The following is a 24680-nucleotide window of genomic DNA, read 5'->3' on the forward strand; positions in this document are numbered from 1 at the left end:
TGCATCCTGAAACTTGATTTGGCCGGTTTGGCTGACCAGATCCCATCTGCCTCCGTTGTAGGAGCAGCCTAAGAAACATTATAAGATTTCAAATACCAGTGCATAGAACTGAAGGTTTTAAAAACTCATTTGCCTACCAGGGTGTATTTTTGTTAAACTCGTAATTTTGAGAAACGAGTTTAGTATAAAGTAGTAGTATTGTATTGAAACTGCCCACTTATAATGTATTTTTTAGGTAGGATGGAAGAACACATTATGTAAATCTTACATTTTATGTAATATTTTATTGTTGCATAATAAACGTTTATTTTTTATTTATTATTAGACGCTATCATATGTCGTTACCGTTAAACAGATCCGTGTGATATCAGCTTAAAAAGAAAGTACAAAGTACAGGTTATGTCATGACATTTTGTCGATGGTTTGCAACAATTTTCTGTTTATGAATAAACTTTTTTTATTTCTGAACAATAACGAATAAACGGTTTTACATCAAGGAGAATAATTAGAATTAAAAAAGAAAGAACCTTGAGAGATAATAAATAAGTGATTGGCGGCATGCGATAATTAAATCATGCCAATTTAGAATTTAATAAACATTAAACCATTACATATTAAGAGGCGTTCAAAGTGCAATTATTAATTTATTATAAAATATAAACTACTACAGTAAAGTGAGTGTTTTAGACCAGTGTTGAACAAAATGAGCCTACAAACTATAGGGCACTTAGTCATTGCTGCTCATTTTTGGTATGGATGTTATTATGACTGGTTTTATGTTAATATTCCAAAGGAAATTCATGATTCTGGAGATTCTTCATTTAATACCAAGAAATTAAAGTTCTTGACTTATTGGGATGCTGTAAGTACCTAAATTGAACCTTTTATAAGGTCATCTAGAGAAGAAAAAATTTATGTTATCCAATAGTTTATTGAGTTTATTAGTCTGAAAATTTCTCAAATTCGCAACTTTGGTATAAAAATGTAGGCAATGTTGAGTACTACAGGCAGTATTCTCATTGCAGTTTGTTCCTGCTGCATTGATACAACTTTTCTTAATGCATAGTCATAATTCTTGTCTCATAGTTAACTCATAAAACTTAATCACTGCTACTAAATACATCCATTTATCACTTACATAACTCATTATGGATAACTTATAAGGTTGTCAAATTTTAACTTTTGTGCACTAATAAATACTAAAAAATATAAACTACACAAAGTATAGTCCTCCATACAGTCATAGTAAAAATTATTCATTTTTCAGTCGGAGGGTTTAAAAACTCAAGACTAAACACAGCATCAAGTTAAGTATGAAAAATATTTTTATTAACGTTTTATAATTTAGAGTTATAATGTATTCTTTTAAACGGTTTAACATTTAATTGAAATATTTAAAACTGCACCTTAAATAAAAGGAAAATTCTAGCCCTTATTCGAGTTGTGACACTTTTTCATAAAAACTAAGTATTACTTTACTTTTTAATATCGGTTTTAATTTATGTACTATTATAAAACTGCATGTTAAAATAAAAACAAATGAAAACTACATTAACAAAGTCAGTTTATCAATTTAAACAGCTACTTAACCTATATTATTTTAATAACTTTTATGCTTATAAATTCTTATAAAATTCAGTGTGGCAAATAGGAATGTGTTTTTTTCGCTAAGTGCTAATAAACCCTTTTTCTTTTTATCGGTAATTTTGATTCTATTCTTGTACAATTTCTCTAAACCAAGGTTGCAGTAGTTTATGGATAGTCTAGGTCTTTTTATTTGTAGCTCACTGAAGTTATCTTCTGCATAGGAAGTCTTATAAAGGATTGTAAATGGAGCTTCCCTCTTAATTTTAATTACTTTCATACAGCCCAGCTTATCATTGCTTTTTCTGGAACTTTCTATATTTCCAACTTTTTCATTTAGTTGCTTTAAGTTAAAAAAATTCGTATAGGACATTTCTCTTATCAGAAAAGGGTTTCCAGTTTTTTTTTGCGCTCTTGATGACACCAACATATTCAGCTGGTAGGAAAATAGTGCCTGATTTTAAAGACCGTTTAATTTGGCGTTCAATGAGGGAATGTGCATTATCGCCCTCGTTCTGCGTGTGTCCTACAATCAGAAACTTATGCGTTATTGAATTTACATTTGGGTATTTTAACAAAACATAAATGTACATGCTTAAATTATAACGATTTTTTTGTTGTCCCACGCAGTTGTCAGAATACAATACCAATCAATTTTTTCTTCAAGATTTAATTTTGCCCTTTCTTCAATGTAATTCAGAAGACAAGAACCAATTTCATTGGCTCCTCTTTGTCCCTGGGTTTTGTCCCATACATAGCAGTAGCACTGGTCACCTTGTTGATTTTGATTTATTTCGTACACCGTAAAATTAAGGACGTTAAGCTTTGATAGATAATAAAAAGAGGATGTATCTCCCTTGGGGCATGGCATTACTGCCTGTAAATCAAAACACACTACCACATGAGTTTTATTAATTTTTTGTTATCAGACTGTTTTTCCAAATGAGAGAGCTCTTTTTCAGAAATATGCATTTCATACTCATCTTTAAGATTTTGTTTTTCTTCTCTTGAATTGTTATAAGTAGCACAAACCCCACACTGATCTTTTTTAGGTGTGAAGAATGAGATATTAAATTCACGAGTGAACACTTGGTGGTATATTAAATACCTTGCATAGGGTACATTTTTTTCTGTGCAGTCTTTTACATAGTCCCTGTGTAGATCTCGTAAGGACTTTCCACCTTCAATATATTCACGGGAAGAACGTGCTCTTGTATAATGGCTTTCTCTTGGAACGGAGTTAATATGCCTTCGAACTGATGTTTGCCGTGTTTTCCTCGGAGATCAGTTGAAATCATTCCACCAACTTCATCTCGCTTACTTATTACTGTTCTTATGGGTCGGTCCGTTATGTCCAAGGTGGATATAAAAAAAGTTTTGCACACGCGAGTATGATTCCCGTCGATCTTAAAATGAAACGCAGTATTATCACGACGTTTGGATTCATGCCTATGGTATTGATACTTTGGTTTGATAGAGGTCATACATGATGATAAATAGTCTCGTTGTCTTTGTGAATTTCCGAGGGCCCAATAATTTTGAAAAATTTGTTTTCAAACTTCAGGAGCGATCCTTGTATTGCATTTCAATTTGCAGGTATTTCCACACGGAGGTTTCATTTCTCGGGCGGCTACAATTTTTTTGGACCTTGAAGATGAAACATACTGATTTCCAGAATTTCTAGCTATTTACATATTATTATTGTCATGTGAATGAATTGATGAATTAAATTTGTTTTTAATAGAAAATTAGAGAAATTGAAGACACCATCTGAAAAAAGAAACAATATTATAAATATTAATAATAACAATGTAAATTAATTTTTCACAATTAAATCATTTAATTTACTTACTCGTTTCAATAGAACAATCCAATGTATGAGCCATGTATGAGCCATCATCAGTGCTAACTGAAATGAGTTGGGTGTTAAATGCATAAAAGACACTATAGTCAAAGGTGAACATATAAAATCTATAGTCAAAGGTGAACATATAAAATCTAACAACCATAATTTCAGTCCAAAGTCTAATTCTAAAATTCTCCAACAGGTTACCTCTAAGAACTATAACCGACTAGATTTTCTTGAAGACATTTATATCACCAACGAAAAAATCCCTCTTGTTTAAATATACAAGTGAACCCTAACAGACCTTACGTTCCATTACATAGAAGACTCCACAATTAAAATTTTTTATAAGCATTGGCAACTTTCTAATTGAAAAGTTCGCTTTACATCCTTAAAGGATAACAACTTCCTTATCCAAACAAAAATTCACTGTTGTAGTCTAATTTGTGCCACCAATTTATAACCAACTCGCACTACCGCACATCATTTACGATAATGACATCTAGACCAATCTGTCGCTACTACCACTCTGATAGGTTCGCATAATATAAATATTAATTTTAAAGTAAAGTTAACTGTAGGCTAACCTAATTTGACACACATTTTTTTCCGCCATCTAAGAAACCACAATAAATGTAAACAAAACACAAAGGAGACCAACGTTCTCACGTTTTTAAATACTGTTCGTCCTGTTTAGTGTTCTGTATAGTTTTAAGTGTGTCTGGGCTTAACTGACAAGTGAGTACATTCCATTCGTTCACCTTTGACTATAGTGTCTTTTACGCATTTAACACCCGACTCATTTCAGTTAGCACTGATGATGGCTCATACGCCGAAAGCGCTCTGCTAAGCTTTTAAAATAAAAATTGCTCTGAATACATCTGGTTTGATTGATTTGTATTGTCCTTCGAGCAACACAGCCACTTCCCTCTTCCAAAAAATTGTAAGCTCAACTTTTACAGTAATGACTAGTGAATTGGAATGACAGAAAAGCAGCTAAGAAAATGCTTTATCCCGATAAATTTATTTTGCCTTGCTAAAATTTAGCCGATAAATCTAGTAGCTGGTTTTGGGTAGTGTGGATCCAGTACCTGAAGCACTTGATTACTTGAGTCACATTAAACTATTTGCTAATCATACTATTCTGAAGTACTCTGGAATATCCTGCAATAAGAAGCAATGATATAAAATCTGCCTATAATACAAGAATGGCTTAAATTACATAAATTGAGCTTAAACATAACAAGCAGTCATATAGTGATCACTATAATGGACCTGAAATAAATCCACAACCAATCAGGGTTAGAACTTGTTCCACAGTACTTGTGTCTGTATATTGAAAAAACATTGTCACAGGGAGCCTCACTTAAATACAGTTAGCAAAACAATACTTGCACTAATAAGCATCAATATTAGAAAGAATTCATATCACAAATTTTCACAAACTTATTGAGAAGTATATAATTTTTCTTAGTTTACTAGCACCTGCAAGGTCTGTAATTTTTATAGTATCCTGCAAGAAAAAAATACAGCCAGTCTAGAACATTTAGACTGATATAAAAGATTTGTGTAAAACTAACTATTATGCTAAATGAGAATGTTTACAAATTTCAGGTGAATAGATCAGGTTATCAATGAAAAAAGTCTAATTTTCACAGTAATATAGATGATTTTCAGCTGAAATTGTAACTTTTATGATGTAACAATGTAGAATACAATGTTAAGATATGTTGAACATTATTTTAGTGTCAGCTACCAAAATTAAACCATAAATATAAAATTAATTGTAAGCTTAGAATTTTAATATTTGTAAACATGAAACATTACATTTACATCATAAAATAAAATAGATTTACTTAACATTCAATTTCAGTCTAAACATTACCTCCATAATTTTACTGTCACCTAATTCATTATGGTATTATCCTGGTTTTATTGTCATATTTTTTAGAGCATAATATTTTATATTTGGATCATTATCGGAGTATTACATATTATTGGAGTATTACATTGGGAAGTTTACAAATTAATTACTTTTAATTTATTTTGGTGCAAATATACAAATTATATTCAAATTATTTTATAAAAATTATGTACCCCTCATATTTTTCAAAAAAAAATTAAAAAATGACATGGTAATGAGATTTGTCAAACACGGTAATGTACAGATGACATGCAAAGATAATAAAATTTGGAAATGTGCCGTTTTTTCTCTTTAAAAACTGATTTTTTTAGATTTAATTATTAGCAGTAAGTATTTTTTCCACTAAGTAACAAAAACTACAAACATATCAAAACAAGTGTGCTGTTTATTTATATACATACAACTAAAAATTATAATTCATTTAAATACTTAGAAATAAAAATTGCACATATAAACGACACTAAATATGTAGAAGAAAATTAAACCAATTCGTCTATAACTTTAGACCCCGGAACAATGAAGAATCGGGCAGAGCTTGGCACAGGTGGCGCGGACAGTTTATACAAAATTTCACTACATGGAATAAATTGGATGTCACGCTTTTTTGGCCATAAATTAAATTTCCAAACACTTACGCTTAAGAGATAAAACTACTCCCGGATACCAGAAATCATTAAACAGAACAGCCACCCTTAAACCTAATACTCATTAAACCTAATGAGTATTAGGTTTAATGTGTGATTGATTATCTTTGTCCTCTTCAGGAATATCAAAATCAGGTTTATGAGTGACGCTTAAAAGTTTATCGTCGGATATCGTTTATATCGGATATCGTTTCGGTAATTTCGTTATCTACGGTTTGTATATTCAAATCGCTCACTGTATTAATATGTATGTTAGATACATTTTTATTAACTACATCCACAAATTTTTCGTAACAGGGTATGTCTGTATTTTCCGCTACCAATCGGTCCGCTGTAAGTTTTAAGGTTGCCCCAACTCCGTCCGGGGCACCTTTGCCATGTGCCTCACTGTATGACCAAGAAATCTTGTTGATATTTATAAATTTAGTTGGCAAATAATACCCAATGATATTAAACATCGTCTTGTTGCGGTATTGTGTACTAGGGCTATCCGAAAGAAAATAGATGGTATTTATCAATGGCGTGGAAAAACGTTCTAAAATTGGAATCAAGTGAGCTGCAATTGCTTTGGCATCATGTCTAAGACTCGGAGATATAGTGCAAAATGAGCTTACCCGATCCTTGCTGTAAGCAACACCTGTATGTAATGATATTTGCTGCCTTGATGCGCCAAAATGAACTTTCTTCTTTTTTCCCTATATGTTCTATTATGATGTATCCATGTTTTTCGTCTTTTTCTTTTATCTCTGTCACTTAAATCGCCAATAACTTTAATTTTGCCTTCGCTTTTCCTTTTCTGGTAACGCTCCTTTTCTTTCTGTTTTTGCTTTTCGTATTCTTCCGGATTGTTCTTAATCTTCTGTCGTCTTGCTCATTCTCTTTCTTTTTTTTACTCATCATATCTTCTCTAGATTGTTTGGTGGTTTGTTTGGCCATCTGAAATAAATAAATTGTCTTTTTAGCCGTTATAATGACTACCTTAAACATTACGGTGTCATCACAACATTACCATGTCATTTAAAAGACACGGTAATGTCAAGCATTTCTGACATGGTAATGAGCAAAATACCAAATATTGTATAAGTAATGTACAATAATATAAAAGTCTAGTTAATCCTACCTTGCAGTAAATCTAATCAGCAATTGATGGAGAATTTTCTTTTTCTGGGTTCATAAGTGTTGGTGGGGGAAGAGTTCCATCCGATGAAGATTAACAAAATACTTTTAGATATTGCCAGATTATAATAAAATGTTGGTGACACGGTAATGAGCATATATCTTGGTTACAATTGAAAACTAAATATGAAGTGAGAAGACCAAAAGTCTGAATGATGTTAAATGCCAAAAAAGGTTGTGCTATATATATTAATATTGAACTATACTAATTGTTTATTAAAATAAAACTTTGAATCATAATGTATCAGCTGTTTACTAAAAATGTATCACACGACCGGGACATGGTAATGTTTTTTTTTCTCCTCATTTTTCCAAAAAATTTTGTGGTTGGTTATATTTATTTTGCAAATTGTAGTTTGTACATTTAGATTATAGATAATTACATAGTTTAAAAATAAATATAAGTATAAACATTTAAAAAAACTAATTACAGGCCTAAAATTGTAGGTTTTCGTCTTTTTTTGAAATTGACCCATTTAGAGTGTTGAATTCCTTTGCATATATTTATATGGAGACAGTCTCAAACTAATTAATGATATGATGCTCACTCTGCAACATATGTATATTCATACCATATTGAACCACTATTATACATACATAAATTATTATTGGCTATAATTGGACAAAACTATAAAAAGCTTTCTTTAAAAATAATACCATTTAATTTATCTGCTCCTTTAAGGTTATTTAAAAATTAATTTGTTGATATGATACTTCAACAGATTTGGTTCATTCCTGTGTTTATCTGTGTTATTAAAATAAAAAATTAATTGGTTTAAGTTGTAAGAGCATTTACTAATATAAAAATTGGATTTAATAACAGAAAGCTTGCTATAAGGACATTTCACTACATACATTTAGAATTTGATTGCTCTGCAAAGTTGTTATATTTAATATTTCTAAGAATCAAACAGAGAAAATCACATAACTGGTTTAATAATTGCTCTTATGACTGCTTTTAATATTTGTTACCCTCACTACTTAAATATTTACTTGCTTTCATAGCATTATATTTTGCAGATTCTTCAGTCTATATTTTTCACAATATGCTTCCTTAATGATATCATTGGAAGTAATGAGAGTACCCCTAAAAAGGCACCCTTAATCAGAAAAGTTAAAGACATTGTAAGTATATGTATTTCATTTTCATTGAAATAAACTATCAGTACAATAAATTACTTTTTTTCAGGTTTTTTCATCTTTAGCCTTCCCCTTATCAATGTTTGTTGGATTGTCATTTTGGGGGCTTTATCTTATAGATAGAGAACTGATTTTTCCAACAATTTTAGACAAGTATTTCCCATCCTGGCTCAACCATCTGATGCATACAAACATAATGATATTTTCCCTTCTTGAAATGTTGGTTTCCTATAGAAAATATCCCTCAAGAAAGATTGGTTTAACTATAACCGTTTCATTTATGTTGGTTTATTTGGGATGGATTCATTACATTAATTCAAGAACAAATAAATGGGTATATCCTATTTTAAATGTACTACCTCTTCCTGCTAGGATATGTTTTTTTATACTTAACTTTGTAGTTATTGTTTTTTGTTATATTTTGGGAGAGAAAATTAACTTAACATGGTGGGAAAGAAAGAATAAGAAAGTTACTAATAAAAAGTTTAGCTAACTTTATAATTCCTAGATCAATTATGACATGACATTATTGCAAATTTATTTATTCTATTTATTGTTGACAACCTAAATTGTACTGTAGCAATAGAGTTTTTGGCCTAAGCACTTGCCTTAAATTTTATATTATGTAATAGTCGTAAAATAGACCACAAGCAGTATATTTATAATACCTATAATTGATTAGATGATTCCAAGAATTATTGTGGTTTTAGTTTTTAGAAAATTTTATATGTTGATATTTGAGGTATATATAAAGTTATTTTTTAATTTTCAAATAAATATTTTATTTAAAAAAGATGTGGAAAGATTCAAAATTATTTTTGTGTTTGTTTCGGTAAAAAAACAGCTAAAATTGTACATTAATTGTTTATTTCCTATTTACAATAATAATCCATTAAAAAGCGCGTTTATGAAGAGTCAAGCCTTAAGGTGGATTTCAAGCAAAGCCAAAATGCTCTGATAGCTGAGTTTTTTTTTTTAAAAAAAAACTGCATTCAAACATTTTGACATACCAAAAATTGAAATTTCAGTTCCAGAAGAAAAATTGTGTAATGGAATTTTTCATCAAACACTTATCAGAAATGAATCTGGTTATTAGGTTTTAAACCTTCGTTTCAAATATCAATTAGATACCGGTTTTGACGTGAGCGCTTCGTATTTTAACGCTTTAAGACGATTTCTCTTAGAAAAACAAATTTCCAAACCAGACTTAGTTCAAAAGTATACAGACATTATGTTAGACTATTTCGACAAAAAGTTGTGTAGTTTCACCAAAAAAAAAATTGGAACTGTGTATGACACAAGCGCAAAACCCTTCAAAGATGTCTCTTTAAACGACGACAGTTTATTAACAGGGGTAAAATTACAAAAGGGTAGGTGCAGGTATCTTTGCGCCCTAGTCAATCACAGAGACTTCCTAAGGAGACTAATATTTGTTCTTTTCTCTGAGAAAAATTAAAGAACATAAGACTTCAGTCATTTTTCAATACAGGTATATCACAAAAAAAGGATAATATTGCTCTCCAAACTAAGAAAATTTACTGGGAGCTAACAAAGAACCACAATTAAGTGAATTTCGCATGAATTCCAAGTCCGATACTTAAAATCAGTTATTTTGGGAAACAATAGGAGTACGACGGAGCCGACCTATTAGCAAAAATTGGTAGATGTCTGGAGTTGGAGGACCAATATTTGGATCCTATATAGAGTTCATTCCGAGCTTAAAGGTAATAATATGGCGGAAATGATTCAATAAATACCAGGAGGAAACATTCGCCAGTAATTACTTATATTCTGGTCACATGTACTGGTACTCCCTTGAAAAAGTTATGGTTCAAGGATATACGTTTTGTAACCAGAAGAAAAATTGTTAATTTCGTGAAACTGAGATTAGACCATAATCTCCTACTTCTTCTTAGAGTGCATATCCGTTCCAGATTTTGGCTATTCAAACTTTGTTAACGTCAGTGCGGAGTGGTCGATTGGTTGAACCACCTTCTTAAATTTTTTAACCACGATTTCTGCTCATTCTATATACTGCATATATACCTTGCCTTGGAGGATTTTCTGCAAAATCTCTCTTTACGCATTATATGTCAAGATATTTTAGCTCTCGAGTTTTAACTACATTTAGGACTCCTTTTTTTTCTTTCCCAGCACTTCCATTATTCTCTCTGTCTAAGGTATTCGTTGGATTCTTTGATAAAGCCACATTTTAAAAGCCTCAAGTTTTTTGGAGGAGTGCTCCGTACGCGTCCAAGAATTGACCCCATAAAAAAGGACCGAAAACACGTAGCATCGCAATAGGCGAATTTTCGTTGACAGATTAAGTCGTGGCTAGTAAAGACTTTTCATCCTGACAATGCTCTGAGTTTTTTATTACGCGTTCTGATTTCCACAGAGGAGTCCCACTTATCATTTATGTTCGGGCCGAAGTATGTGTAGGTATTTATTGACTTTCTAAGGAGTTTTGGCTATCAATAAGTAATCTACTATGCTTCTTTACCGGTTCCTGTGGAGAGATCGAAAATATACATGTACTTATAGACTCAGTCTCCATCGACCAGAGCAACATCCTTAAGAAAAGCCTGCAGAAGATATCAACATAGAAACGCTACTATTCCAAGAGGTGGCAGTATCAAAAACAGTCGCCCTAGACTTCGTTCTGAGAATCCAGAATGAAAATTTAGACAATTTACGAATTGTGATCCAGTTTCATGCAGGCATTACCCATTGCAGAGCAAATAAGCTTTCTAGCCTATCATAATATAATACTATAGGTTAGTCATTACGGCCATATGGTTGCTGTTGGCTATTTTGAGGGAAAAGACAGTTTTTGCTTGCTGTATGCATGATCCGAAATTCTTCAGCATATTTACAACAAACACGAGTTTGTAGGGAGACTTGGACCGTTTTATCACTTAGTGTGACAAGAACTCACATTAAATAATTCCAGGTGTAAGCACAAGAGATTATTGAAGTGGAATGATGGAATTTATAATAACTATGATACGAGAGTTATGCCTATAATATAAAAAAAATTATTAAGAGGGGCAGACAAAATTTGAAAGTTATCTGGCTGTCAAATATTCTCTCCCAGTCCAAGATATTGCATATGGGACAATATAATGTTATTAGGTGGAATGCAGCCTTTGGAACAGCGTCGTTTGAATACCTATGGTATTTTTCTTTATAAACTCGTCAATACTCTAATATCTTGCGACTAGTTCGTTAGTAATATTGGATTTAGGATTCCGAGGAGAAATAGGGAAATAAGGAACTACAGAGAACCAGAGAGTAATTTTCCGCATTGGACTAAACAATCTTAACAACAATTGCTTTTTATATATGGCCAAGCTTGAGCTGTTTGTCATTTTTACCGTGCTTTCATTTTAAAACGAGCCTCCCTGAACATACGTATAAAAACATACGTTCTATACCTTATAAAAATTTTAAAAAAATACGTCAATGTAGATATTTAGAGGAACCTTGTAGTGCGGGGAGCTCCATCTTATTGGAAATATAAATTATTTTCGTTATTTATTTTATTTTCGAGATTTTAATAAATTTGTCCAGTTAACTTTTCTTCGAAAGAAAATGGCTCGACCATTTCGTTACCATAAATTCCTGCCCATACATCAATTTTTTCATACATTCATTTTTACTTTTTGTTTTGCTATAGCAGATGTCCAGCGTGGAATGGTTCTTAGTTGGTATTTACCAACTGGCTCTGGCTTTAACCAAAACAGGGATCAGTTGTTAGGCGTTTGGTATTTACCAATTATTACCCGGTTTTGGACTTGGGTAAAACTTTCGGTTATACACCATATATTTGTGTTCTATGTGTGATTGTAAAAGATTGATTGAGAATTGCGATAATGATTTGCGGCCTTTAAAATTAAGAAAAATAAATACCAATTAGTTTTAAATTATCAAGGAGAACAAGTAGTATTAGGCTACTTGTACATAATTTATTTTAGATCCAATAAAAGCATTTTTGTTCGAGAGGAAAGAGTGGCTAAGGCTCTGGAAATCAAAAAATTCGACTTAAATTTTTTAATCAAACAGAAGAGAAAAAACAAAAACATAAACTCTTTAATTCCTAATAACCAATTCATTCAAGTGGTGGGGGAGCAGTACGTCACACTTACCTGTCAAAGTGGTCAACCAAAAGAGTTACCACGGTTCTTACCGATTGAAAGGCTGAAAATCGACTAAATTAACCAATTTTAGGCGGATAACGACAATTTATTGGTAATTACCGTGGTTTTCCTTGGTTTTTACACGCCAAACAACATTGACGTCACAACTTCAACCCAAATGTCTTCGTGTAAACATTTTGGTTTAACCAGTGTTTATTGATTATAAACAGTAAATAATAAACAAAAACAACTTTATTTTGTGTACTGTATTCTCATTTCTTACATAATATTCCTTTATAAATAATCATTTTTTCCTAATTTCTTGTGCTTGTAGTTCCTATAATTTCTAATTTCGTTTATTTGGACATTATTTAGGATCTACATTTTGTTGTTTTGGAAATATTTTTTGTTACATTAATTTGATTATCTATGATGACCAACTCTAATTGTAATGCTTGGATTAGCATCAAAAATAAGACTTATGTGCTTAGTGGCTGTCGAGTTTTTTTTTAATGAACATTTCGTGTTGGTTTAAAATTATTTACAGGAGTCACTTTATTCCGAAACGCAAGAAATAATGCTTGCTTTGAAGGACACATATATCCCTTCTAAAAAAGTGCCTTCAACAGAACTCCTGCTAATGGAGTAGAACGTATATAAATTCAGACTCTATTTTTTTGGGGATGTTTTGGCATTTCAAATAACCATTTAACCAAAACTGAAAAACTACTGGGCAGTTGGGTATTTACCGCTAATGTTGGTGAAAACTTTGAGAGTGGATTGATGACGTCACTTTTTAAAAACCAACAGCACCTAAACGTTTTGGTAAATACCAATCGGAAATTGGTAAAAACCAAAATGCTTTGGTTATCCGCCTAAAATTGTTTACCATTTAAAATTATGTGTGACACTAGGAGGCAACCATTTGACCTACCAAAGTTTCAGTTGAAAAACGTCTTTTATTAGCACATCATACCATATTTTTGCTTACTATTCGCCTGTGCGTCAACCGATTTTGTTTTATTCGTTTGGTTAGATCGGAGATGGTATACCCTTTAAAATGATGTATCACACTTAGGGAAGCCATTTGAAATACAAAAGTTTAAGGTCGATAGAATATCCATTATTCAAAGACATATATTTGGTCATTATTCGCCGGTACGTCAATCGATTTCATTTTTTTTGGCACTGTTGAATAGACATTTTAATGTTGCTGACAATAATGTGTCACATGATGAGAGTTCCCGTTATGTCCCCGACATATCAAAGTGAGGTGAGGTTAGTCAATCAAAAAAATCAATCAAAAATGCTTTATTGTCAGAAAATTTACATTTTGTCGACAAAGCTAAAGGAAAAAAAATACAAATATAAATAAATAAACATAAAAAAATACTCAGATAAAATACACACAAAGTAAATACATAACAAAACAAAAATACTGTACAAATTATCAAATTGTATAATTTGGTCGAAATACATAAATAAAATAATTTTTATATACAAATATACACACAATTATATGTATAAAATTGTCAAAAACCTTAGTCTCAAAAAAAAAACATACAATAAAAAGCAGGCAAACATTTTGCAAATAATAGGTAACTAATAACGCCAGTGTGTGTGCTTTAAAAGGAAATATTAAAAAAGTCTTCTACTGTATATAGGGCTTTTTGCAGTAGTAAAGATTTTAGGGCATTGCGAAAACAACTAAAAGTAGTCATCGATTTTATTACGGAAGGCAGATTTGTTGTGCATTTTTATTGCTGCATAAAGTAAAGAGTTCTTTACTAATTCCGACCGTGGAATTGGCAGATGAAGATTATGATCAACGTTCCTTAGTGAATAGCTGTGGGATAGTCTTTCTGGAATCTGCGACACATGGTTGCGGATAAGGCAGTAGCGAAGCGCTCTCTTTTGAAGTTTAAATATACGCTCAAATTGGGTCTTGCAGCATGTACCCCAGAATGGAAGGGCGTAACGAAGATGTGACTCAAAAAGAGCATAATAAACTCTTTTGGCCGTGAAAAAGCCTAATTCTCTTGAGATTGATGGCAAAACATGCCGAGCTTAGTTTTTTAGATAACGTATCTATGTGCAAATTCCATTTCAAAGAGCCGTCCACAACAAGACCCAAGAACTTGACAGACTCAACAACCTCCAAACTGGTATTGTTTAGAATAAATGGAGGAATGGTCGTTTTATATGATAAGACTTTAGTTTTTGAGAGATTTAGGCATAAAAGATTGGAATCGCACCACGATTTAATGAAGACCAAGTCGTTGGAAATTGTTGTATGTGGTGCCATTGCATTCGGATTGCTCCAAGTGAAGCTAGTATCATCAGCAAAAAGACAGATTTTTCCGCTTATGTTCAGGCTGGCCAGGTCATTTATAAACAGCAGAAAGAGCATAGGACCCAAAACGGAACCTTGAGGTACCCCACATTCAATTGGTTTACAAGAAGATCTTGACGTATCGACCTTTACAGGTTGACTTCTGTTGCACAAATATGACTTAAACCATTAAAGGGATATACCTCTGAATCCATAGTGCTGCAATTGGTTAATTAAAATAATGTGGTTTACGCAATCGAAAGCCTTTGAAAAGTCACAGAAAATTGTTGCTGTTAAGTCATTTTGGTTGATATTTGAATAAACGCTGTTAAATAGGGAGAACATAGCATCATTGGTGCATTTTTTGCTCAGAAATCCAAACTGATAAGCGGTTAAGATATTATATTTAAACAAAAATGACAAAAACCTTTTTTTAGCCAGGCGTTCTATGATCTTTGAGAGGGTTGGAAGAAGTGCAATTGGACGATAGTTTGAAGCTTGATCTTTATCTCCTCCTTTATGTAATGGAATGATTATTGCAGTTTTAAGGCAGTTTGGAAAGACCCATTTTGAAATGACATGTTGATTAGGTCTACTAAATGGATTAGAGTACAATCAGGCATATTTGAAAACATTTTAAGAGTAAGCCCATCTGTACCAGCTGATGATTTGTTTTTTATTTCGTTAATTGTACTTTGAAGTTCTGTAAATGATACTGGCGTAAAAAAGAAATTGTGCAATTTTTCATTAGAGAGATATGACAGAGGATCATCAGAAGATGTTATGGTGGCCATTAGATTTTTTGCCACGTTTACAAAGTAATTGTTTAGGTCCTCGGGTGATGTAGAGATAGTGCTAGTTGAGGTAGACTTATTTCTTAGTTCGTTAACAATAGACCATGTTTCTTTAGCTACATTGCCAGATCTTGCCAGCCTCCCGCTGTAATAGATTTTTTTTGCAGCCTTAATTGTTTTAAGATAAGTTTTCCTATACTGCTTGACGTAATTATGAAAAGCAATAGATTCTGAGAACTTTTTTAGGTAAGAAAGCGAGCGCATGTTTTTTGCCGATACACGAAGATCTTTGGAGGACCAGGGCTTTTGTTTTTTAGTTTTAATTGGCCTTAGAGGAAAAGATATATTTGCAATATCTGATAGCGAATTTAAGAATCTGGAGAACTCATTATCGACATCATTTGAAAGAAAGTTCCAGTTTTCCGTTAGACAATGATTCTTAAAATTTAGAAAATTATTTTTGTTATAAACACGTCCTAATTTACGCAAAGTGCTATTGTTAATTGAATCCAAAGAGAAGCTGGTTAATATAGCTTCATGATCTGAAAAGCCCGAACTGACACGAGTACAATTTAAGAGTTCTGGAGCAAAGGAAGGTGGTTAGCTGTATGTACGTGAGGAGGTGATTGACAGAACTTTGTTAATAATATAAAATTAAATGTCTCCTGTATACCTCTTTTTTTTTAAGCACTTTTTACAGATGTACAACCGCTGTGCTTTGAGTTCATACATACTGATTGTCTTTAATGTTTATTGATTATTTTTATTAATTGATTATTAATGTTTTTTGTAATAAATTATCCCAGCATCACCCTTTAGGGGTCGGAAATCGTAAATCGAACAAGCATATAATATTTTAGCCAGTTGACCCAAGAAGAAGAGGCCATCAAAACCGAAAGCACAAAAAGTATATTGTGTTAATACAGTAAAAGCTCTTTATTCGCGATTCCTTCATTCGCGTTTTCACTATTCGCGGATTAAAAAAATGCGACCCAATTCCTATATTCGCGGCTAAAAATTTCTTTATTCGCGGATCGAATCAGTACGTCGGTGCATATATATTGATAAAAGGATTCAACGGAATATCCTTTGTAAACGCAACGTGAAATGGTGTAATAAAAAAGTAAAATTGACCTTATTACAACTATACCCCGAGTATATTGTTAAATAATATCGCCGCCGTATTGGTTCCTTTGACACAGGCCGCTCTGACTACAGGAAATGACGAAGAATCTGTGCAAATTCAAACTTTGAATGCAAACGTAGCCGAAATTGCGAATGATATGGGACGAAATGGGTTCGAACAGATAGAATCAAATGACATTCAGATGTTGCTTAAATCGCCAGATGAAGATTTGACTGAAACGGACTTGGAGGAAATGTTAAATTCGCAGCCTATTGAAGAAGAGGCTTCAACAAGCACTGGAAACGTGACATTTAATTCAAAAAATCTTAGCGAAGGTTTAAGAATGGCATATGAACTTTGTGATTTTTTTATGAAAATTGATCCATCTATGGAACGAAGTCTTATTTTTAAGAGGCAAATTGCTAATGCCACTGCTGAATATCAGTATGAATTGAAGGAGCTTTTAAAAAATGCCAAGCAAGAAATTACAAATTTCTTTAAGCCATTGCCGAAGCCTGAAGGTAATAATTACTCAATATGGTCAGAAACTTCAATTAAATTTATTTTTTATATATGTACCTATGTATGTACTTGTTTGTTATTTTGTAACCTAGGAACGTATCCCCTACAATCCTATATAAATTACCATTCTATATTCACGGTTTCTTTATTCGCGGCATATTTACGGAACGTATATCCCGCGAATAAAGAGCTTTTACTGTACTTCTTAACTTTAGTCTTCTTAAAATGGTTTTAACTTGCGACAAATAAATGTCTTATGTTTAAAATGCCTACACTTGATTCGTTACTTCTAAATTTTGGTAACTTCTTGCCCTTTCACTACTGCTCTGATTTAGAGACTAGTCGCAGTTGTAGTGCATTTCCAAACGGCGCCAGTTTCAGACGTAGTCAGACTCTAGGGAAAAATACCTTATGAATCGATAATTTGTAAATGAGTATAATATGTAGGGGAAACTGGCCTAAAATGACATACCCTAAACAAAAGCTTCCACAAAACTTAGGAATATTTATTGGTGACCATTCATTTCAAGTTCAGTGAGTTCGTTAGTTTATGCCAGTTTCCATGGAAGGCACACAGCTTTAACTTTTTTCACTTTAAAATATTGATGCCAAATTTTTAAAAAAATTTGCAGTATGTCATTTTAGCCTTATCCTTGGGCAAAATGGCATACACCTTTTTATAGAAAATGTTGCAAATAAAAAAGGTAGAAATATTGAAAAAACCTTTATTATGAAATACAAAAATATAATGATTTACTCACTTACGAAAAAACAAATGCCTATTCAGTTACAAAGTTCGCAAGTAAAAAACTTAGTGCGACGGGAGACTCCTGCGCATTCTGCGTGACTCCAGTTTTTACATTTTTGACACCGCAGCCAAAGCTCGCCTGATTTCGACTGGGAATAAAGGCTGTTGAAATAGATACACGCAGCATCTTCATCATCGTTTTCAACCTCAGCAAATAGATCTTGATTTTTTCTTCATCATCGGTCCACAATTTGACTTTAACCTGGTTACGTTTTGCACGTCGCTCCAAGACTAAACGTTTCTCTTCTTCTTTCGCCTTGAGTTCTTCCATGTTATAGATGTAGATGTTAGCACAACCGTTTCCTGTCTTTTCCGATTTGTTCGTTTAAAAGATGCTGATACCTTGGGTATTGGAATGATGCTTTCCACGGAAACCCGGCTACTGTCTAGTATATTATCTTCTTCTTCATTTGGAGTTATATGGGATGGTCCCTGTCGGCTTGTGATGGTGGAGGGGATGTGTTTGGATGAGGTCCTTGGTGGTCTCGTGTTTGCAATTCGGGATCATTTTGTTCAGGGATGGTGGTTGTTAATGACGCAGCGAACATCCAGTCGGGAAAAACATTGGCGTTAAACGGATGGATTCCTGTTTTTTTGAACCCACTAATGGCATTTTCCATAGTTGCACTGCGTTCATAGGCTTCAGAAAATAGCTTTCCTACTTGAAAAGGAGATACAGTGCGACCTGGATTATTCTTGAGCGACTTTGTAATCGCTTGATTATAATAGGCAGATAGAGGACCAAAAAATGACACATCCAGGGGTTGTAATCGGTGTGTGCAGTGCGGAGGAAAGCAAATCATTAGGACACCATTTTCTTTAGCCAACGTAATAACTTCCAATTGTTTGTGGCTAACGTGACCATCAAGCAGTAAGAGGGTTTTGTTATTTTGAGATGAATGTGTAAACTTTATAAAATGTTTCAGCCACTTACAAAACAGGTCACCTGTCATCCAGCCCGATTCTTGACACAAGCCCAATGTCCCAGCTGGTGCGTCATCAATTAACTCTGGCTTCCATTTTTTTCGAAAAAAAATCAGAGCCGGTGGCACAAAATTGGATTCATAGCACAAACTACAGAAGTGTGTGTCCCCCGTTCTGCACTTGTAATGGCACCAACCTGCTTTCTTCCCTTGGTGGCCATAATTTTTTGCGGACGTTGAACCGTAGAAAGCGCAGACTCGTCAACATTGTAGATACGGTCAAAGGTTATGTTATGTTCCGCTACTGTATGTTCCAATAAATTGAAAAATTTTTCAATTTGCGGCTTATTGAAACCCTGCGCACGAGCCGCTGAAGTGGCTTCCTGTTTTCTAAGTGAAATGTCAGGATTGCGCCCCCTAAAGCCCACAAGCCAATCCCAGGCAGCCTTTTTCTTAATCCTGTTAAATCTGTGGAGTAACTTCTTCCTTTCAGCTAATTCAAATGCCAATTGCCTGACCTCTGTTGTGTTCAGGCCAAACATGCATGTTTCCAATTTCTTAATATGTTGCACTATCTCGCGTTGAAGTTCTACAGAAAATTTAGGTCCATAACGACCCAAGCCTTTTTGAGAATCTTTTATTTTTATCCTGTGCCCTTCGTCTAAGGGTTGCTTGCCGTACATCATATCTTTTAGACGCCGCCAACCAGCCCAGATCACCGTTTTGGACTGCTTTAATAGCTTCGCTCATGCTTGCCTCACCCCAATTTTGACGCGTCGATTTACGCGTATACTTTCCAACCATATTATCTGAAATCATAAAAACATAGGTATAGGTTTCAGCCTAATGCCTATGTCGTTTTACACCAACACTGTGTATGTCATTTTACCCAAAGAATAAGTGTGTTAGAAATGACCCAAATACTTATTAAAAACATAAAAAAACCGGGGTTAAATCACATCAAAATAAAGAAAAAAGTCTATTTTTTTACCTGGACTAACCGTACTTAGGCTTATTGTACCTCATCAAGTGATGAACCACAGAACAATGTTTTCAGGTTCGGAAAAAGGTTTTTTCGGTATTTCTTAAAAACACGTGTATTCTGCCCCGCAGAGTAGACTCGACTGAGGTCACAGCTGCAAACCAATTACATTTTGTCATTTACGATAGCGTTCTCAAATTAGAGAAGTGGCCGATATGCCATTTTACCCTAGTATGTCATTTTAGGCCAGTTTCCCCTACATAAATAAAATTACAACGTGAAAACGTATTTTTAATAAAACCTTTAATTCTACATTCCAATCAACGTAACTGCAATATTTTGAGTACCGCCACCTATGAATCCATCAAAAAATGTTATTAAACTCACACAATAATTGTCTTTTTTATTACAGTTGCATGTTTTAGTAATGAGAGATAGATGGCACAATGAGCTATACTTTTACACATATACTTATAAACGCATTATATTTATAAGTATATATAAGGATTTTATAAGTATATGATTCTACACATTTTATACTAATTAATAATTATTTTTACGACTATGTTTTGATGTTATATTTGGGAAACAATGACGGAATTTTATTTCAGCTAAAATAGTATTCAGGGCAAAAGCGAGTCCACCGAAACAAACCTCAATGGAAAAAGGTTTCCTTGACTTTATTAGTCACGTCATCAATCAACTGCCTTGCGCCCAAATTTACCGGGAAACAAGGACTGGCGTCTAGCCCCGGGTATGCAACTATTGATCCTGACGCTAATTTTATTGTTGACGGACGGTGGACAGTCATTTTTTTATGTTTTTACGTAGAAAATAGTTAAAATTATTTGTTTTTCTTAGTTATGTTTATTTTTAAAAATAATAAAAAAAATTGAATTAAAAATAAAAATAAATAGAACAAAGTTGAAAATATCTCATTTATTGATAAAAAAAACAATAAAAAAAAAATTGGGCATCAAGATTTGCACTCTTCATGTCCTTGACAAGAAAATCTGCAAATAAATTAAATTTCAATGCGTTAAGCAAAAAACAATTTTTGGTAATTTTTGTTTGTTATAGCGTTTTTCGCCAATTTTAGAGAGTGTTTACACTCGAGTTTATAGAATACTTTTGTAAAGGAATTTTTTTTAATATCTCTAATATTGGAAAACACCCGTATAACAAAAAATATTACAGATTTTTATTTAAAAAAATCTTACCTGCTTTATTAAAAAGGAATTAAGTGTAGCGCTGTTTCATTTGAAGCTGTCTCAAGTCTCACTTTTCTATTTTTGGGCTTAGGCTTTTTTCGTGTTGAGAAAAATCGTTGCTTCCTGATATTTTTGTTGTGTGGTTCCTGTGGTTTTTTGTTTTTAGCTCCTGGAATGCATTTGCTGTTTTTCAGGGCTCTTAACGTGTGCTTGATTGGAACTAGTGCTTTTTCTATAGCATCAAGCTCTTCATTTTCATCTGATGTAGTAAAAGAAACAATATGTTGCAGTTCTTCCAATAAACTTGCTACCCGTCGTTTTTTAGATTCAAAGGATGTAGTTTTTAATTTTGTACTTGTTGACAGTTCCGTTAAATGCGCTTTTGCTTCTAATGTATGCAGTTCCTCTTTCATTGTCTCTTCCACTATGATTAGATTACTCTCGCCGACATCTTTATCTACTGATACATTAAAACAAGGTCAAACTAAATTTATTCTTGCATTTATAGCTAAAAAACTGAACCCCTAGTCAAAATAATAATAGGTATATCCCAACTGCCTAATCCAATAGAAACCAAATTAAAATAATACAAATATTACTTTCATTATTAATTGTAAGCCACACACATTTAAAGACCATTACCTATGTTTTTTTATTGAAAATGTATATCTATTTTTTTCCTAATTGTCGTCATTTAAGGATATGAAGCATAATGCTATACAAAAAAAAATCATGTTTATATCGTATAAAATATTATTAATAAATTCATGGAAAATAATTATCAAAATTACTTACCAAGTTCTTGAGGATGCTCCAGTGAGTCAGTTACACATTGAGAAATATATCTGATCAAAAGATGAATATGTTTGCACATGTTGTATTTAACTGACGAGTCAAGACAAGAACAGCAAAACTGATGGATGCAAGTTTTACACTCATTGCACAGTAGTTGGCATTTACAATCTCGTTGAACCTTCTGAATAACATATAATTCTGCTGTTGTTTCTGAGGCAATGTTCCATCTATTTTCACACTCGACTACTAAATCTTCCCTCAATTTTAAACTTTGTTTGTGCCTGGACCGAATTATTTGCAGCTTACTGCTCATCTTCCCCTTGTTAAGAACTATTAACCTGTCAATGCATTTGTCTCTTACAAATCGCATTATTGCGTTGATTGCCTTGTCCAATCGCTTGACTTTCTTTCCTTTTAAATAAGTATATTTTAGTGTTTTGTGCATACGTTCTAAATGCATGTTTGTATTTAAACCCGCACCAAGTCGGTGGCAGTATGCCCAACATTCTACACAGCACATGTAATACTTATTAAAATAGTTGGCAAATTCCATTGTATCAGGATCTTCAAGTAACATAGTATATAACTTGTTAATTAAAATATTAAAAGTTGTGACATCCCTTTCTTCTAAGACAGCTCTTAAATTCTTATAAATAAAAGCCTAAAAATTAAAACAATGTTAATAATGTTTGATTTTTCAAGTTTGGCAAAACATACTTGCTTTTCTTTGGTGTTGATTTTTGATAAATTCTTACGCCACGCCTGGTCAACGTGCCATGAACAGTATAATCTAAAATTAATGGTACTATTAAATAGTGACACAACTCGTGACACAATTATAATAACTTTTTGGCTTACCTGAATTTTGGTGGAGACATTATTTCAATCCATGCATTGAAGAAAGCTTCTGCCATATCTGACATGAAGACATTTGGGCAAAGTGCATTACCAAGGCGAGATTTTACAAAGTGAAAAAATATTTTAAAACTTGTTTATCAGACCTATTTGACACAAGAAAACTGCAAGGAAATCCCTGACGAATATCATCAACAACAAGGAGAGTTATAAGTTCGAAGTCATAGTTATTCATCCCATGAGTTCCATCTATACAGATGCAATCGGTCCCATAAATTTTAAGCATTTCACATTGTGCAGCAGTCATGATAATCAAAACAAAATCCTCATTTTTTAACATTGGCCATTCTTCACTTTCAGAACCTTGGGGCTTATAAAACAGAACTGCATCTCCATTACCTTGCATATCATTGATCCAGGACTCTACACTTATGATGTCGTTTTTATGTCTAACTGATGAGGAGCACAAATTGAAACAGGCTTCTATGTTATATAGATCTTTCTTTGTGAGCAGATGCAGACGTTTTAGTTCTGAGTCAGTGATTGAATCTCTAATTTCGTCTAAAATATCTTCAAATGGGACTTTAGAAGAAATTTTTACTGCTAAATTCTCTCTTTCTGTTTTAGACAAATTCAAGTGGCCGATGTCATTCTGATGTCCCACATGTTTGTCCATAATGGTCACTTCACAAGTGCCATTATTAAGCTTTTTTATTTTTATGCTTGCTGGGCAGAGTGCATTTATTTTCTTACTTCCTAGTATCTTTAAGTGCCGAATATTTTTGCCTTCTGGAACATATCTTCCTGAACGATGGCAAATAAAACTTGTAGCTACATGTGATTTAAAACATTTCTGATAGTTAACCACATATTTACAGTTTGTGTCATTTTCAAAGGTAAGCTTCCAAGTAATAAATTCTTCCTCACTTTGAAACGTCAATTTTTTATGTTCAATAGGAATGTTATGAAAGTCTCTATAATGTTCTATAACGGTCTTCCTATCAGCACAAAAGTCACTGCACAAAGCACACTGATTTGCATTGGTAGTGGTCGAGGTATTGGGAGGTGTAATATATGGAGCTGAAGTGTTATTTGAGCTTCTATGTGTTCTGATGTGGAATTTTAAATTTCTTAAATGCGTAAAATGTTTTTTACACTGGTCACAAGCAAAATTATAATGTTTATTTTGTCGTATTTGCAGGGAAGCTAGATAATCATCATTATTAGGATGAAACTTGATGACGTGCTTTCTTAGATTGCTAATGTTACTGTATTTTTTGCTGCACTGCACACACGTATGTTGCCCCTCCATTTTTTTTTATTGTCTTAAATGCACTTCCATATAATCGCAAATAAATTAACAAAAGGTGGATTTATACATACAAATAAAAGTAAAAATAAACATAAAAGTTAAAATTTCACCAACTTGAAAGGTATTTCCGGTATTTCTTATTTTATATTATCCACTACATTTAACTTTTAGTCTTATTTAATGTAGTTGTATAATTTCACCCAAAATTAATAAAGTTTTACAATACTAACGAAAAAACGACACTTTAAAACAACACACAACTTGCCGAACAGTATTCTAACCTAACTAACTTATGACTAACTTCACCAAGCGCATGTCAAAAAAGAAGGATCATTAGTTGCATACCCGGGGCTAGACGCCAGTGAAACAAGGTGGTCGATATTTTGCCTTGAAAATTTTAGGTCATATATGAATGCGTGCAAAACTTTTTATATTATATATATGGATAAAGTTTAATATCGGATATTCCTGACATATACGATAGTAACCTTTAGGACAACAGGACCTTAGCAGAAAACTTACCACAAAAGTTCTATCAATATTTGAACGTTAAGAACCTTGAGACAA

The 24680-nt window shown here is 32.9% G+C and overlaps 3 protein-coding genes and 1 long non-coding RNA gene across 7 annotated transcripts in view; 2 read left to right on the forward strand and 2 right to left on the reverse strand.

Moving 5' to 3' along the window:
• The window catches only part of LOC126745381 (mitochondrial chaperone BCS1), a 479053-nt gene that overhangs the window by 320979 nt on the left and 133394 nt on the right, over positions 1–24680 (forward strand). The gene's annotated exons all lie outside the window — the stretch shown is intronic.
• Positions 419–9109, forward strand: LOC126745392 (androgen-dependent TFPI-regulating protein-like). Its single transcript, XM_050453224.1, has 3 exons — positions 419–862; positions 8195–8299; positions 8364–9109. Exons 1-3 carry the CDS (start codon positions 704–706, stop codon positions 8805–8807), a joined length of 708 nt encoding a protein of 235 aa, XP_050309181.1. The 5' UTR covers positions 419–703; the 3' UTR covers positions 8808–9109.
• On the reverse strand, positions 5720–7314 carry LOC126745396 (uncharacterized). Its single transcript, XR_007663534.1, has 3 exons — positions 7119–7314; positions 5990–6934; positions 5720–5927 (listed from the first exon to the last, which is right to left on the reverse strand). It is a non-coding gene; the product is annotated as an uncharacterized LOC126745396 (long non-coding RNA).
• Positions 13676–24477, reverse strand: LOC126745382 (uncharacterized). Of its 4 annotated transcripts, none has more exons than XM_050453211.1 (5): positions 22805–24477; positions 22664–22736; positions 21947–22607; positions 21161–21608; positions 13676–17621 (listed from the first exon to the last, which is right to left on the reverse strand). In XM_050453211.1, exons 1-4 carry the CDS (start codon positions 22867–22869, stop codon positions 21169–21171), a joined length of 1239 nt encoding a protein of 412 aa, XP_050309168.1. In that variant the 5' UTR covers positions 22870–24477; the 3' UTR covers positions 13676–17621; positions 21161–21168. The 4 variants fall into 4 exon arrangements, 3 of the variants coding, with proteins under 3 accessions (XP_050309168.1, XP_050309167.1, XP_050309166.1); XM_050453210.1 differs by having other exon boundaries at positions 21161–21611; XM_050453209.1 differs by lacking the exon at positions 13676–17621 and adding an exon at positions 20724–20953 and having other exon boundaries at positions 21161–21611.

Source organism: Anthonomus grandis, chromosome 15 (genome assembly GCF_022605725.1).
Source record: "Anthonomus grandis grandis chromosome 15, icAntGran1.3, whole genome shotgun sequence".
NCBI classification, from domain to species: Eukaryota; Metazoa; Arthropoda; class Insecta; order Coleoptera; family Curculionidae; genus Anthonomus; species Anthonomus grandis.

What these genes read in the sequence shown, in the direction of transcription:
- LOC126745392 (XM_050453224.1), top strand. Translation starts at nt 704, where the DNA reads ATGAGCCTACAAACTATAGGGCACTTAGTCATTGCTGCTCATTTTTGG. An exon ending in TCTTGACTTATTGGGATGCT is followed by an intron (nt 863 to 8,194) that starts GTAAGTACCTAA and finishes TATATTTTGCAG; the next exon opens with ATTCTTCAGTCTATATTTTT. An exon ending in TCAGAAAAGTTAAAGACATT is followed by an intron (nt 8,300 to 8,363) that starts GTAAGTATATGT and finishes ACTTTTTTTCAG; the next exon opens with GTTTTTTCATCTTTAGCCTT.
- LOC126745382 (XM_050453210.1), bottom strand. Translation starts at nt 22,869, where the DNA reads ATGTCAGATATGGCAGAAGCTTTCTTCAATGCATGGATTGAAATAATG. An exon ending in TCAACACCAAAGAAAAGCAA is followed by an intron (nt 22,608 to 22,663) that starts GTATGTTTTGCC and finishes TTTAATTTTTAG; the next exon opens with GCTTTTATTTATAAGAATTT. An exon ending in GGAGCATCCTCAAGAACTTG is followed by an intron (nt 21,612 to 21,946) that starts GTAAGTAATTTT and finishes TTAATGTATCAG; the next exon opens with TAGATAAAGATGTCGGCGAG.